Source organism: Equus asinus, chromosome 7 (assembly GCF_041296235.1).
Source record: "Equus asinus isolate D_3611 breed Donkey chromosome 7, EquAss-T2T_v2, whole genome shotgun sequence".
Classification (NCBI taxonomy): Eukaryota; Metazoa; Chordata; class Mammalia; order Perissodactyla; family Equidae; genus Equus; species Equus asinus.
The window spans coordinates 81,712,122-81,725,286 of record NC_091796.1 but is presented as its reverse complement, the minus strand read 5'-3'; the positions used below and the strand labels follow the sequence as shown (position 1 = coordinate 81,725,286).

Genomic DNA, 13,165 nt, shown 5'->3' with positions numbered 1-13,165 from the left:
GTGTTCCAGAAACCTCTCAGTCTCGAGCACACTGGGACAGTTGGCCTCCTTAACTTATGGTCACAACAAAACTTTTGGAAGAGAATTTATCTAGTAAACCATCTAATTTTACAGATGGTAAGAATGAGTGCTAAGAAATTAAGTGAAGTAAACCACAGTTACACACAACTGCTTTAAGTTACAACTGGATCAAAGTGAGTTCTTCCTTTTGAGAGACCTATTTATAGGTCACTCAACCACAGCCCCTAAATGCCAATTCATCATTGTTCTTGGACAGTTTCCAATATCTGGTTACCCTCTCACTTCTTTCCCACACTCAAACGATTGCCTCACAATATGGGTTCAAGACTAGGGATGCTCCTGACCTTGGAGGAAGAAACTGAGTAGAGGAAAGGAATAGAGGATCCACTTCTTCACACTCACCTTTGAATAGTCTGTAGGGAAGTTATACACTCTCCTCTCAGTTTCAAAAAATTCTGTATACATGTTTTTAAGATTGGCACCTGAGCTAACAACTGTTGCCAATCTTCTTCTTTTTTCTTCTTCTGCTTTTTCTCCCCAAATCCCCCCAGTACATAGTTGCATATTTTCAGTTGTGGGTCCTTCTAGTTGTGGCATGTGGGACACTGCCCCAACATGGCCTGACGAGCGGTGCCATGTCCACGCCCAGGATTGGAACCGGTGAAACCCTGGGCCGCCGCAGTGGAGTGTGTGAACTTATTAACCACTTGGCCATGGGGCTGGCCCCTCAAAAATATTTTTAAATGAATTTTCTTTTTGTAATATTTAATGTAAGATAGCATGTTTGTGTACTCTAGAGGATATATAGATAAGTAAAAACACTTTATTAGAGTAGCTATTCAAAGGAAGGGAATACAGAAGGAAAATCTGCTCACTTATAGTCAATGTCACCAGAATGCAAGGCCCTAAAACTACATAATGTTTGCAACAGTATCTAGCACAGAGTCCAACACATTGAGGACATTACTCAATACATTAGTTTCCTTTCCTGAGCAGTGTGAAAAGACGACACTTTCCACATCTCTCAATTTCTTCTTGATTCCTCTAAACTAGCCACTGAGCAAATAAAGAAGAAAGCAGCCTAATAAGAATTTTCTATTCCTGCAGAGGCTTGTACTTGTGTTTAACGAACCCACTATCCAAGAGCAGAAATAAAAGAGCTGCTTTCAATTAATCCACAAAAACAGTCATCTATGTCCAATTTAAAATTTGGACCTACCCTCACTTTTTCATAACCCATCAGAGCATATTTACAATGGCTTCTTTATAGCTAAAAAACTTAACAATGAGATTCTTTTCCTCTTTCTTTGGGGTTTTTTACAGTATAGCAGTGCAGAATGAATACACAGACTTCATATTTTTCTTCCCCAGAATTTTTTTCATATAATCTCTCCTTTCAGTATCGACATTTCTCTGGGGTAAGAGAGAGAAGAACAGAAAGAACAGCAGAGTGAGTCTGGAACTAGAAAGCACAGTTTTAAGTTCCAGGACTGTCATTTAATTTTCTGTGTGAGCTTGGACAAGCATTTAAACTGTAAAATGGGAATAAGACCAATCCCATGGTAATTGGAAAGTATAAGAATGTACACAGAAGATCTCTGTAAATTGTAGAAGGCAATTTTAAGGAGATAAACTTATTTGATATCACATTATCAATAGGAGAGTCAAAATTAAATAAATCAGGCCTGACTTTCTAGACAGTGCTGCCCTTAATAGATCTGGAAGGTACCACTGAGAACATTAGCGCTAAAACTAACCCATGAACACACATAATTATCAATAAAAATCCTGTGTCAATTGTACCTCCTCAACAGCACCTTTTATTTCAATTTATCAGTCACTAACATGTACAAGAAAGGCAGAAAAAAATACGAAGCCCCATAAAACCTAAGTGTGAAGGATATAAATAATATTACATTAACAATGGAGAGCTCAACATATGCTGAGCACTGTTCTTTGAGTTGGGGACACAGGAGCGAACAAAACAGATTACGGACCTGGCCTAGAGCAGCTTACAAATAGCAGGGGGAGGCAGGTAAACAAATCAACAAGTAAACAGACGGCATGCTAGAAATACTGGTAAGTGGTATGCTCGAGTAAAGCAGAGTAAGGTTACAGGGAGTGCCGGGTGGCAGGGAAGGGAGGAGCAGTCAGGAAGGCAAGGTCTCACTGATAAGGTGACTCATGAGGTTACCTGAAGGAAGTAAAGGGAGCCATCTGAGAAGAGTTGGAGAATAACTCAGGGCCCAGAGGCAGAACGGTGGAAGCAGCCAGTGAGGGAGATGGTCGTAAGAGATAAGACAGAGATGGGACCTCAAAGACCAGATGTTACTCCAAGATAAGATGTCCTTGGACGGTTTGGGGACAGATGAGTGACGTGTAACTATTGTTTTCAAAACTTGTTAGTTGTGGAATCTTTTGGTCAAAAGGATCCACAGATGATCAATAAGTAAAGTAGATAAAATAGGAGCGGCTCTGATTAAGGAAGGGTTACCCAGAGACCTGAGTCTGCTGTTCCCAGTTTTCCTCTTCCTCCTCTGACGTGACAGTTTAAAAATGATTACAAAGTCTGTAGCATGCAAACTTTCATATCCTGTATCCAAAAAACTTCATAATTTGGCCCCATCCTAACCTTTCAAAAAGCTATTCCTAGGGAACAGCAAAAAGGAATAAATCAAACTGCTGATGCGTAGTAGAGGAGCAAATATGTTGCCACAAGTCTCTGTAACACCCTTATCAACCAAGCACCAAGGCACAGGTGCCACAGTCCTGCTCCCTTCCCCCCCACACCCCTCAAGCAACATACTACCCATTTATAGCTTGTGTTCCCTTTCAGGGCTTCCCTTGATATTCATTTTAACTTGATCCCACTTGATTAAAAATATTCTAGCAATACTCTGTGATCTGCCTCTGATGACTATCTCCAGATACAGCCTGTCAATCTATATTCTAGGAAAATCCTTCCTCCACTAGTGTTATTTCTCCCACCAGCAATGACTTCCCAGTTTGCTCTGTTCTAATCCCGCCCACCTGTCAAAGCCTACTTGGCAAAGCCTCCCTCCCCACATTCTGACCCTTAGTTGGAATGATAAATCTTCAGAGTGTGAGGGGAACTTCCAGGCCAGGCCATCTAGTGCTCTAAAATTTATTGCTCATTCCATGGACTAACTCTGCAGATTTGGCTGGCAGTCTTCCAGTCTTTGTGACTGCTTTTAGTGACAAGCACACACTAGCCCATAAGACAGTCCATGTTCTTTCAGACGTATAGTAACCGTGAGAAAATTATTTTTACTGATCCAGAACCTGTTTCCTTCCACCACTAGTTCTGCCCTCTGGTTCTAACAGAGGAAAGTCTGACACAACACCCCACCACACCCCCAGCCTGAACAGCTTAGAGTTGGCCTTGTGTTTTCCCCCATTCCAGCTCTTCCTTTAAAAATCCTACTGATTTCCCAACCATCCCACAGGCCATCTGTGGAATCTGCATTCAATTTGTAATGATCGCAGGCAGATATGTCATCTGTATGTGTAGCCAGCGAAGCGTCTCTGTGTCCCATGCCACGGATTACACCCTTTCCCTGATCTTCTCCTTTGAACTCTCTTAGGGCTCTACACTTAGACTTGCATTCATCATTGCACATTCTGTCAATCAGCATTTACTGAACACTGTCAGGAACCATGCCAGGTACTAAAAAAATAAAAGTAAATAAAATGTACTCAGCCCACAGAAGAGTAAGAGCAAGACAGGTAAAACAATAAATAGCTGGGGAAGCTGGAGAAGGCTTCAATGGAGGAGGTGACACCTGGGCCAGGGAGAAACTGTATCAACATCCATGTCTCACACAGCCTTGGGTCCCCAGCACCAAAGGGGACAATGTTTTGCTCTCACTTGAAGTTCAGCAAATATGTAAATTTGGTAAAGCAGAGAAAGCCTGCTCAGCCCCCTCAGCCTCTCCCGGAGATGAGGGCGGGTGAACACTGACTCCACAGTCTGGCAAGGGCAGGTGCAGACGCTCACACTGTACCTGACTACGTACGCTATTGCTCAGGTGGTTGTCCTCAGACATCTGTGCATTCTGGAAGTAGGACAAGGGTGCAGGTAACTCTGTCATTGGAGCAACTGTATAGAAATACTTTTTCACAGAAAACAAAGCCTCCTGGGGTTCTGAAAAGGGAAAAAGAAAACAATTCTTTGGGCAGTACAATTATACGTTTATTTTAAAACACTTACAAATTACGTTTAGCAAAACAAACCTTTCTTTCATGTGTTCTCTTCCAGGCCAAGCTTTCTAAGGACCTCGACGGCTGCTGTCACCTGCAGGCTCCCGTATTAGGTCTGAAATAGGATTTTACCAGGTCACTCAGAGTTGATCAAATCCTAGTAAATCCATTCACACCAATCAAATACTTATAAGACCAATTTGTAAACCAGGAATGTATTAATTTCCCATGACCTTCAAATGATAAACTTTGTCAGCTCAAGATACCTCTTTGGTAATGAGTAAATCTACTTGAGATACGAAATGTTTTCAATCACAAAGATGTCCAATGATTTCAGATTTAGAGCCAAGGTAGTTCAACGATCTTAAAGAATGTTTTCTTCAACATGCTGACCAATCCAAACTAATTATTATATCTTGATAAAATTATTTGTCTAGTGCTTTTTGCAAAATTCTGTTATCTCATTTTATCCTTAACACAATGCCCCAAAGCAGGGTAAACAGGTAACATACCTACTTTACAAAAGCAGAAAGGGATCCAAGCTCAGTGACTTGCTTAAAGTCACAATTGGGTGCACCAGGACAACAACCAGACTCCTGACTCCCAGCCTCAGGTCTCTCCTCTGCACCTGGCGCAGCCTTATTTACACACATGACTGTCTCCCAGAGCTCACCCTCCTACAAGCACACGTTGCCAGTGGCCTGTCTACCTCAATTTCCATCAGCCAATTCTTTATGATTTCAACTTCCCTTTTCATAGAAAGTCTTCGGAAACACAGAAGGAAAAAAATCTGTTTGCATCCAGAAGTATTCTAATTCATATACACTATCTAAAACATTACTATGTACACAGTCACATGAAAGCATTTTGTCAATGTCCTGTTTCATTTTCACTTTTCACTTCAGGATTCTCTACCCTCTAAATACTCTATTGTTTTCATTCTAATGATTTTTCATCAAAGACATATAAAGTAACTTTTTCCTCTAGTAAAGGCAGTGAGTTTCAAATTAACCATCAATTATCTATATTTGGATCATTCAAATCATGGAAAGTTTTTAACCAAGGTATGCTTTCCTTTCTATCCTACTTGTTTTTATATACCATGCCTACCTTTCTCCTCCCCTCCAACTTCAGCCCATAGTTAGCTGGCATATGATCAGGGGATTGCAAATTAATATTAACTAAACAAGACATAATTAACTAATGTAAATTTGCTTTAAAAAGAAAGTGAATTAGAAATAGAGATAACTTACTTTTATGGGGGTTACTCACTGGCAGGGGGTACACGGGAAGCTTTTGGGAATATTGGTAATGTTCTGTTTCTTCATCTGGGTGCTAGTTACACAGGAGTTTTAGTCTGTGAAAATTCACTGAGCTCTACACCTATGTATCTGCACACATTTCTATATACTTCAACTAAAAAATTCAAATAGATTTTTGTGGAAGTAAACTCATATTTAGGGTTATTCGTACCATTGGTCCTCTCTTTCAAAATGGATAAAATTAAGACGTGGCAATATGTACATTAGCTTACCCAAAAGAGAGGAGCACTGCAACAGACCAGTTATACGTGTTTTCTAAGTACAATAAGTATTCAAAGTAAATGTTCTGACCTATGGGTCTAGATTTTTAAGTTGACTATATACTTGAAACTTTAACATTCAGGTGATTAATGATGAGCAAATAAAACACATATTATTCCCTTCTTTCCCACAAAAACAATTAGTACAATATCTACTACCTCAGCAAACCCAGAAATGCCAAAAATGATGGCAAACAGAAAAAGCTGCAATTGGTTACCTTCACTGGATGCTCTGAGGACTATACCATATCATTTAAAGGCAGCTCTGTAACAGAAAACCCTTAGAAACCTGTCATTAATTTCTCATATGCGGGCTGGCCCAGCAGCGCAGCAGTTAAGTTCGCGCACTCCACTTCTGCCACTTGGGGTTCGCCAGTTCAGATCCCAGGTGCAGACCTATACACCACTTATCAAGCCATGCTGTGACAGGCGCCCCACATATAAAGCAGAGGAAGATGAACACGGATGTTAGCTCAGGGCCAGTCTTCCTCAGCAAAAAGAGGAGGATTGGCAGCAGACGTTAGCTCAGAGCTAACCTCCTCAAAAAAAATTTCTCATATGATCTCTCAGAAACAAAAGAAGTAACAGTGTCAGCCAAATGAAACAAGCAAAGGGCAAGAAAGGGCAACGCAGGCAAAAATAAATAAGGACTAAATGAAATGAATTACATTTAGAGGGAAAATATGAACAGAAGTGACTACCCATTCACTAAACAAGAGTTTACTGGCTATTTATATCAAAACTCAGAGAGAGATCCTGAGAGGATCTGAATAATTAGTTATGTTCCCTTTACCCATTTTACAGATGAAAACAATGAGGCACACAATTTCACTAACCTGCCCAAGGTCACATCCAGTAAGGAAAGGAGCATGGCAAAGGCTCACATATTACACTGTGCTGCCTCTGTGCAAAACTCCATCTCTGCTCTTTAGGAATTTGTAACAATGACTAATAAGATATACAGAGCTGATATTTATTAATAGTAAAACTAATGCTTAGAAGTAAATGAGATCTTAAGAAAAATGGTAGTAAATGACATCTTAAATAGTTTCCATTATTAGCCTTATGCCTGTAGGATCTGTTCAGCCATTACAAGAAATCATATAAATTGATTATCATATTGGAGCTTTCTCAGACAAATCTCGTAAGAATCATCAATAATACAGTAGTCACTTTAGCATATCCCCAATACTATTTTTCAAAGGCATATCTGTATTTACACATGAATTAACTAAGGCCCAGGAAAGGTGAAAGAATTTGCCAGCACAATTATGGGGCAAGTAACACCAGTTCCAGAACCCAGGTCTTCTGATGCCCAGCCCAGGTCTTTTCCAGTTCACCCAAAGAAAGCTCATGCCTCCACTGATGCTTTGAAGATCACAATGCTACAGGGTGACCCACCCTGGAAGAGCTGCTCTTCACATGGAGCTCAGCAGGAAGCAGAGGCAGGCAACAGGACTAGCCAGGTCTTCAGTCAGGCCTGGTGAACAAACAAACATTGTTGGTACAAAGAAAGGAGAAGCCAAAGCCAGATTTGACTCTGGTCCAGGAACAGCTGAAAACAAGTGATGACTGCATGGAGAAGGCCAATGATCCCACTGTTCAGGGAGCGTGACAAAAGACACTAGTGGACTTTATAACCTTCTTAGCAGTGCCCTGAGAACAAGAAAAGACAGTTGTCGGGAAGTGAGGATTTTTCATGTGACCTGGATCGCAGAGGGAGTAAGAGTATGGATGGAAGCAGATTTTGGTGTTTTCTCTTTCTGGTCACCCGCTAAAGATTTTCTGAAACTGACAGAGCATAATACTTGAATTCATTGCCATCCACTTCCTTTTTCTCAAAACACTTTCTCAATCAGATAAAAAGAAAAAGTAATCCTTTTCTGATGGGCAACTACATTTTCTTTCTATTACATACAAAAAGACTTAAAAAACCCCAGGAGAATACAAATAATCTTAAAGCTTAGTTGTGCTGGACAAAAAAATCTATCTAACCAGAAAATCTTCTCTCCATCAGCACTTCAAAAAGTATCACAGGAGCAATGCTTAGAATCTCAAAGTAAGCTTATTAAAAGTCCCAGTTAAGGAAGGGTCAACAGAAAAGTATATGTCTGTCTCTCACTACATCCCAAACAACTAAACCTCAAACTCTTACAGCACATTTACTTAATTACTGATACCATTTTCTTTCTTCACTCAGAGATAAATGTAAACAAAATTTATATTCCACAGAAACAAACATCTTCAGGAGACTTTCTATCATGATCTTCTCCAGCACAAAGGGCTTGTCGCTTGCTTTAATGACTCCAGCCACTTAACTAGTTTCTCTCTCTCTCACTTAAAAAACCACAGAAAGTACTTTTTAAAAGTATCTTTGTATTGTAACGCTAGGAAGTCTTCAAGTGCCAAATGAGCTTGTGATTTGTTCTTTTTCCACAAAAGTTTTAATCAGCCTTGGTGTTACTTTGACAGCTTGTTCCTGGACAGGCTGCCCAAGTTCTGATTACTGTATACGGATGGGCTGGGAGAGCCTCTACTTGAGTTTTTAAAAGCTCACATCCAACAATAAATGTAACCAACCTCCAAACTGCATTCTCTCATTAAAATTAATAAAGACAGGCCCGTTGGTGTAGTGGTTAAGTTCACACACTCCGCTTCAGCAGCTGGGGGTTCCCAGGTTCAGATCCCAGGCACGGACCTACATGCTGCTCATCAAGCCATGCCACGGTGGTGTCCCACTACAAAACAGAGGAAGACTGGCACACATGTTAGCCAGGGACAATCTTCCTCACCAAAAAAAAAAAAAAAAAAAGAAACTAAAGTAAAACTAATTTGAAATTAATTTAAAACTTCAGGAACACATCCTGGAAAGACTCCTCTGAATTTTAAAAGAATAGGAGCAAATAATTTCCCCAACGCTGTAAGAGGTTCTGTGAAAGTGGTAGAGCCTAAAAAGAGCAAGGCTAGTGATACATCCTATTTGGTGACTTTGTTCCCCCTTCCACCCCACGCCACTTCTGTGAACCATCTGAGGCAGATTAGATGACTATTCAGCAAATACTCACGCCTTCCCCCAGCATCCTCACGGGAAGAATATATCTCTCCTCTCCGGTGATATTGGACTTGGCCCTCTGACTTGTTTTGGCCTCAAGGTGGGTGCAGTCTGCTACCCACTCCATGCCTCTGGGCACAATCATACGACTTGTTTTGGTCAATGGGATCGTAGCAGATATGGCGCAAGCAGACACTTGAACTGTGCTTGTGCGATTGCCTGGTGCAGAAGTTGTACTTCTGCACTTCTGCAGTTGCCTTGAGAAGAGCTTACCGTGGGTAGCCACTGCCCCTTCAGCCTGGGCCCCAGAATAAGACATGCAAAGAAGAATTGCCCTAACTGACCCAGAGACCTATACCTTGAAGCAGAGCCTTGTGTGAGAACAAATGCTCTAAGGCACTGAGTTTTGGGAGCTCTCTTATGTTGAATTATCATAATTGTTGTTAAAAAATAATGGTTATGTGGGCTCAGAAGACACAATAAAAATGAACAAAGACTTATAAATCCAGGATCCTTTATCTGAAACCCTTAGGACTAAATGTGTTTAGAACTTGTATTTTTTTTTCGGATTTTATAAAGGTAATATGATGCAAATACCATATGTTTTATAATGCCCCTTCAGGGTCTTAGATAGAACCACAAAATCAAACACATTAATAAATATATAATGAAACATATAAGTAGTCTATACATGGCTTCAGGTTAGATTTTGCTGTCAAATGAATCATGAAAAGGCTGTTGGTTTTCTCAGGGGGTTTTGGATTTCAGAATTGTGGATATGGGACTACGCTCCTGTATTATCAATATTTGTATAATTACAAAGAATCTTTCCAGAAAACATTTAATTTCAATAACTCTACATGGAAGGTATGATTACCCCGAGTCATTGTCTCAAATTTGCTGTGGAAATGGGTAGAATACAACTAATCTTTAATGAAAAAATAACTACATCTAATTAATTTGTAAATCATTGGGTATACTCAGCAATGCCTGCATTCTCTCTTTTGTTTTAGATCAACTTAAGGAACTGTACAAGGCATTGTGAAAAGCAAACATTAATTCCCTTTAATCAAACAAACACAGGGTTTCTGCTACAGACACTATAATAGGTGCTGGGGATGCTACTGAATCAGATAATGCTCCTGTTTATTTAAGGAGCCTACTATGTAGAGAAGAAGACAGACAACTACATTTTTATATTAATTATATGTTGAAATAAAAATATTTTAGATGTATTGGGTTCCATAAAATATATTATTCAAATTAATTTTACCTATTTTTTTCCTATCTTAGAAAAAACTGCTTATTAGAAAACTTAAAATTAACATTTGTTAATTTTACAATTACAATTGGAATTACAATTAGAAATTACATTAAAATTAGAAATTAATTACAATTAGAAACACATTGTGTTTCTACTGCACAGTGCCGCTCTAAATCTTCAGTTCTTTCTGCTACATCAGGTCTAATACTGAAAATCCCTGACAACCTTTTCCTTCCTGAAGCTTCCCTCCCTTCCTCAGCTTTTATGACACTGCACCGTGGAGGTCTCCTCCCACCACTCATTCTCAGCTGCTTCCTCACCCTTCTCCCATCCCCTCATTACCAGTGTTCCTAAGGGTCTCTTAGGGCCACCTTCCTTTCCTTAGGCCTCTCCTCCACTGCTCCAACATCAACATCAACTAGTAAGTCTATTTAAGCAACTCTCATGTTTACAGCTCCAGGCCTGTCCATGGGACAATTTCAACTGCTGGCACTTCAAAAGTGATACTTCCAAACCACTTCCTCATCCTCCTCTCTAGACTAGTTCTTTGCTCCTAACTTCCTTATTTCTGTGATCATTTCCCTCATCCTCCAAACTTAAAGCCTCCTAGTCAACTTTACACTTGATTTGTTGCTCCTCAATTGGTGGCTACGTCCTATTCATGTTTTTCCTCCTTTCTAAGCCTCTGCCATCATCAAAGATCAAACTCTCATTATATCTTGCCTGAATTATGCAAAAGTCTTATCCATTCTAGCCCCAACTATCAGATTAACACGCCTAAAGCAAAGCTCTGATGACAACAGTGCCACACTTAAAACACCTTCCAAATCTGCCTGGCATCTACCACACCAAGGAGAGGCAGTATTAGGGGTCTTTTGAAAGGTTTTTCAGAATATAACCAAAAGTCAGTCTCTCCCTGCAATCTGATATAATGGTTGTGGGAGAGCAAGAGGAGAAGGAACCTGGATCTGAGCAAGAGGAAGAGGACCACATAAGCTTTGTTAACAGACAAATATTTTATCTTTTTTTCTAGGATGACACTCAGATACCAACTTCCAAACTTCAGTTCTCCCCAAATGGAAATTCATGCAGCAGTCTAGGACTAGCAGCAGCCATTAACTTAAAATTCAGCAATAAATTATATCCATTCAGAGGAAAGTATACCCAGAACTGGGAGAACTGTCTACTCAAGGACCAGGAGTAGAACAGCAAATCAGATGACAGATGTCATTTCTATCATCTATGGGCGGGCAGGGGGAGATCCATGCACTCAATAAATAGGCCTCTTTTGTAACTGTTAAGGGCTTGTTATTAAATGGGAGTGGAGCTGGGGGACTTAAGTTGGTTGAACTCTGCAAATGAGTTAAGGAGAACTGAAATAGGCTTTTGCAGGTGACTGAAATCAGCCAAATGCAACAAGCTCCAATCTACTTTCCTGTTTTAGCCTCCTTCCTAACAGTTATTTAATGTTCAGAGTGGGTTACTGGACGCTTACGTTCCAGAGGGTCCCTGTTTGTAGCACATCCTCTGATTATAATGCCCTCCCCACTTCAACTCCAAGGGTGAAAACCTTCCCATTGTAAAAGGTAACTCAAATAACAAGATTCCCTTAACCAGAGGTGATCTCTACCTGCATCAAACTTCACAGAATGTTATGACCTTTACAATGTGCTCTGTCAAATACTTATAATATATGCCATATAGTTATTTGCATCCTATTCTTATCTCCCATAGTAAACCTTGAATACTTTATTCATCTTGTTCAAAGCAGGCAAGCAATGTCTTTAAAATTATTATTAAATCACTTCCCTAAAAGAAAAGCAGATATTTTAAAAGAATCTGAGCGGGAAGACGCAAATATCTAAGATATATGCAAAGCACGGGACATAACGCCTCGTGCGTGACACTCCCGATCAAGGGAAAGCATCAGACCCTGTTTTGCCCTCGGGCGTGAGACATAAGGAACTTAGCCCTGAGTGCCGCTCGCTTCCCCTGGACAAGGACACAGTCGGGGCATGAGGCGCGGAGTTTCACCAGTTGCTCAACCAGACCCGCGCCAGGCGCTTCCTCTTTCTGCTGCTCCACTCCAGTCAAGACGGTCAATCCCGGCCCAAGGCACCTGCGCCCTGAGATGACTTGGGGAAACCAGCACTTCCGGACCAAGGCTCCGAAGGGGAATGTCTCTTCAACACGACCGCGCCCCGCGCCCGGAGCCCGAGAAACGGGCCGCCCCTCCTCGTTCCCACACGGGGTTCCTCGGTCCCCGCTCGGCCGCGCCCCGCTCCTCATCCTCGAGGACACCGGTTCCGCGACCCGGGCGGCGACAAAGGGCCGGGCCCTGCCTGCGGCCGCCCGTGTCAGCACCAGGTGAGGGGTTCCTTCGCCTCTCCCAGGACTCCCCATCACGCACCTACTCTTTCCTCGCCTTTCCCGCCGGCCGCTCGCAGCTGAGGTTGCCCCCCGAGCAGCGGCTGTTTTGTTTCCGATGTGAAATCGCAGCCTCTGTAGATGCCCGGCCGAGGCCCCGCCTCAAAGGCTTCACTGGTGTCGTCATTTCCGGCTCTGGCGTCGTTGGCTGCCGGTTCGCCAGGGGAGGGGCGGGACCTGGAGGAGGCAGGGCGGGGCCCACCGGCGGAGGGGCGGGGCCCAGATGCAGTGTGTGGGGCTTCCGGTGAAAGCTAGGACAGCTAGGGGAATCCTGCGCTCCCGCCGGCCTCCCCGACCTGGAGGAACCAGCCCGTAGTGCCAGCCTGAGTTTGAGGTTGTCGGGGATCCAAGACTGCTCTTGGGCTAAGGACCAAAGTTTGTACGTAAACTGAGCCCAGCGTGTGCTTCTCCCGGCCTCCAAGTGATGGCATCTTAAATCTAACGTTTCTTTCGTTTCTCTGTAGTACCTATTTTGTACAGTTTCTCAATGCGAATCAGCTGCACCACAGTCAAAATGACGCTAATTAAATTGTAAAGACCTGTGCTCCGCGCCCCTCTCCCCCCCAAGAATCAAAACTTCTGGTGGGTGAGGAAATCT

The 13,165-nt window shown here is 41.9% G+C and overlaps 1 protein-coding gene across 4 annotated transcripts in view; it reads right to left on the bottom strand.

Moving 5' to 3' along the window:
• The window catches only part of PSEN1 (presenilin 1), a 73,571-nt gene extending 60,867 nt beyond the window's left edge, over window positions 1-12,704 (bottom strand). Inside the window, exons 1-4 of one of the 4 annotated variants that reach the window (XM_014835674.3) lie at window positions 12,551-12,692; window positions 7,226-7,304; window positions 4,276-4,357; window positions 4,047-4,186 (exon numbers count right to left, since the gene is read on the bottom strand). In XM_014835674.3, coding sequence (XP_014691160.1) covers window positions 4,047-4,133 — 87 coding nt within the window. In that variant the 5' untranslated portion in view covers window positions 4,134-4,186; window positions 4,276-4,357; window positions 7,226-7,304; window positions 12,551-12,692. Of the gene's footprint in view, window positions 1-4,046; window positions 4,187-4,275; window positions 4,358-7,225; window positions 7,305-12,550 lie in introns of all 4 variants that reach the window. The other 3 variants (XM_070513956.1, XM_014835673.3, XM_014835676.3) reach the window with 3 other exon arrangements.
• Window positions 12,705-13,165: the final 461 nt, after the last annotated feature.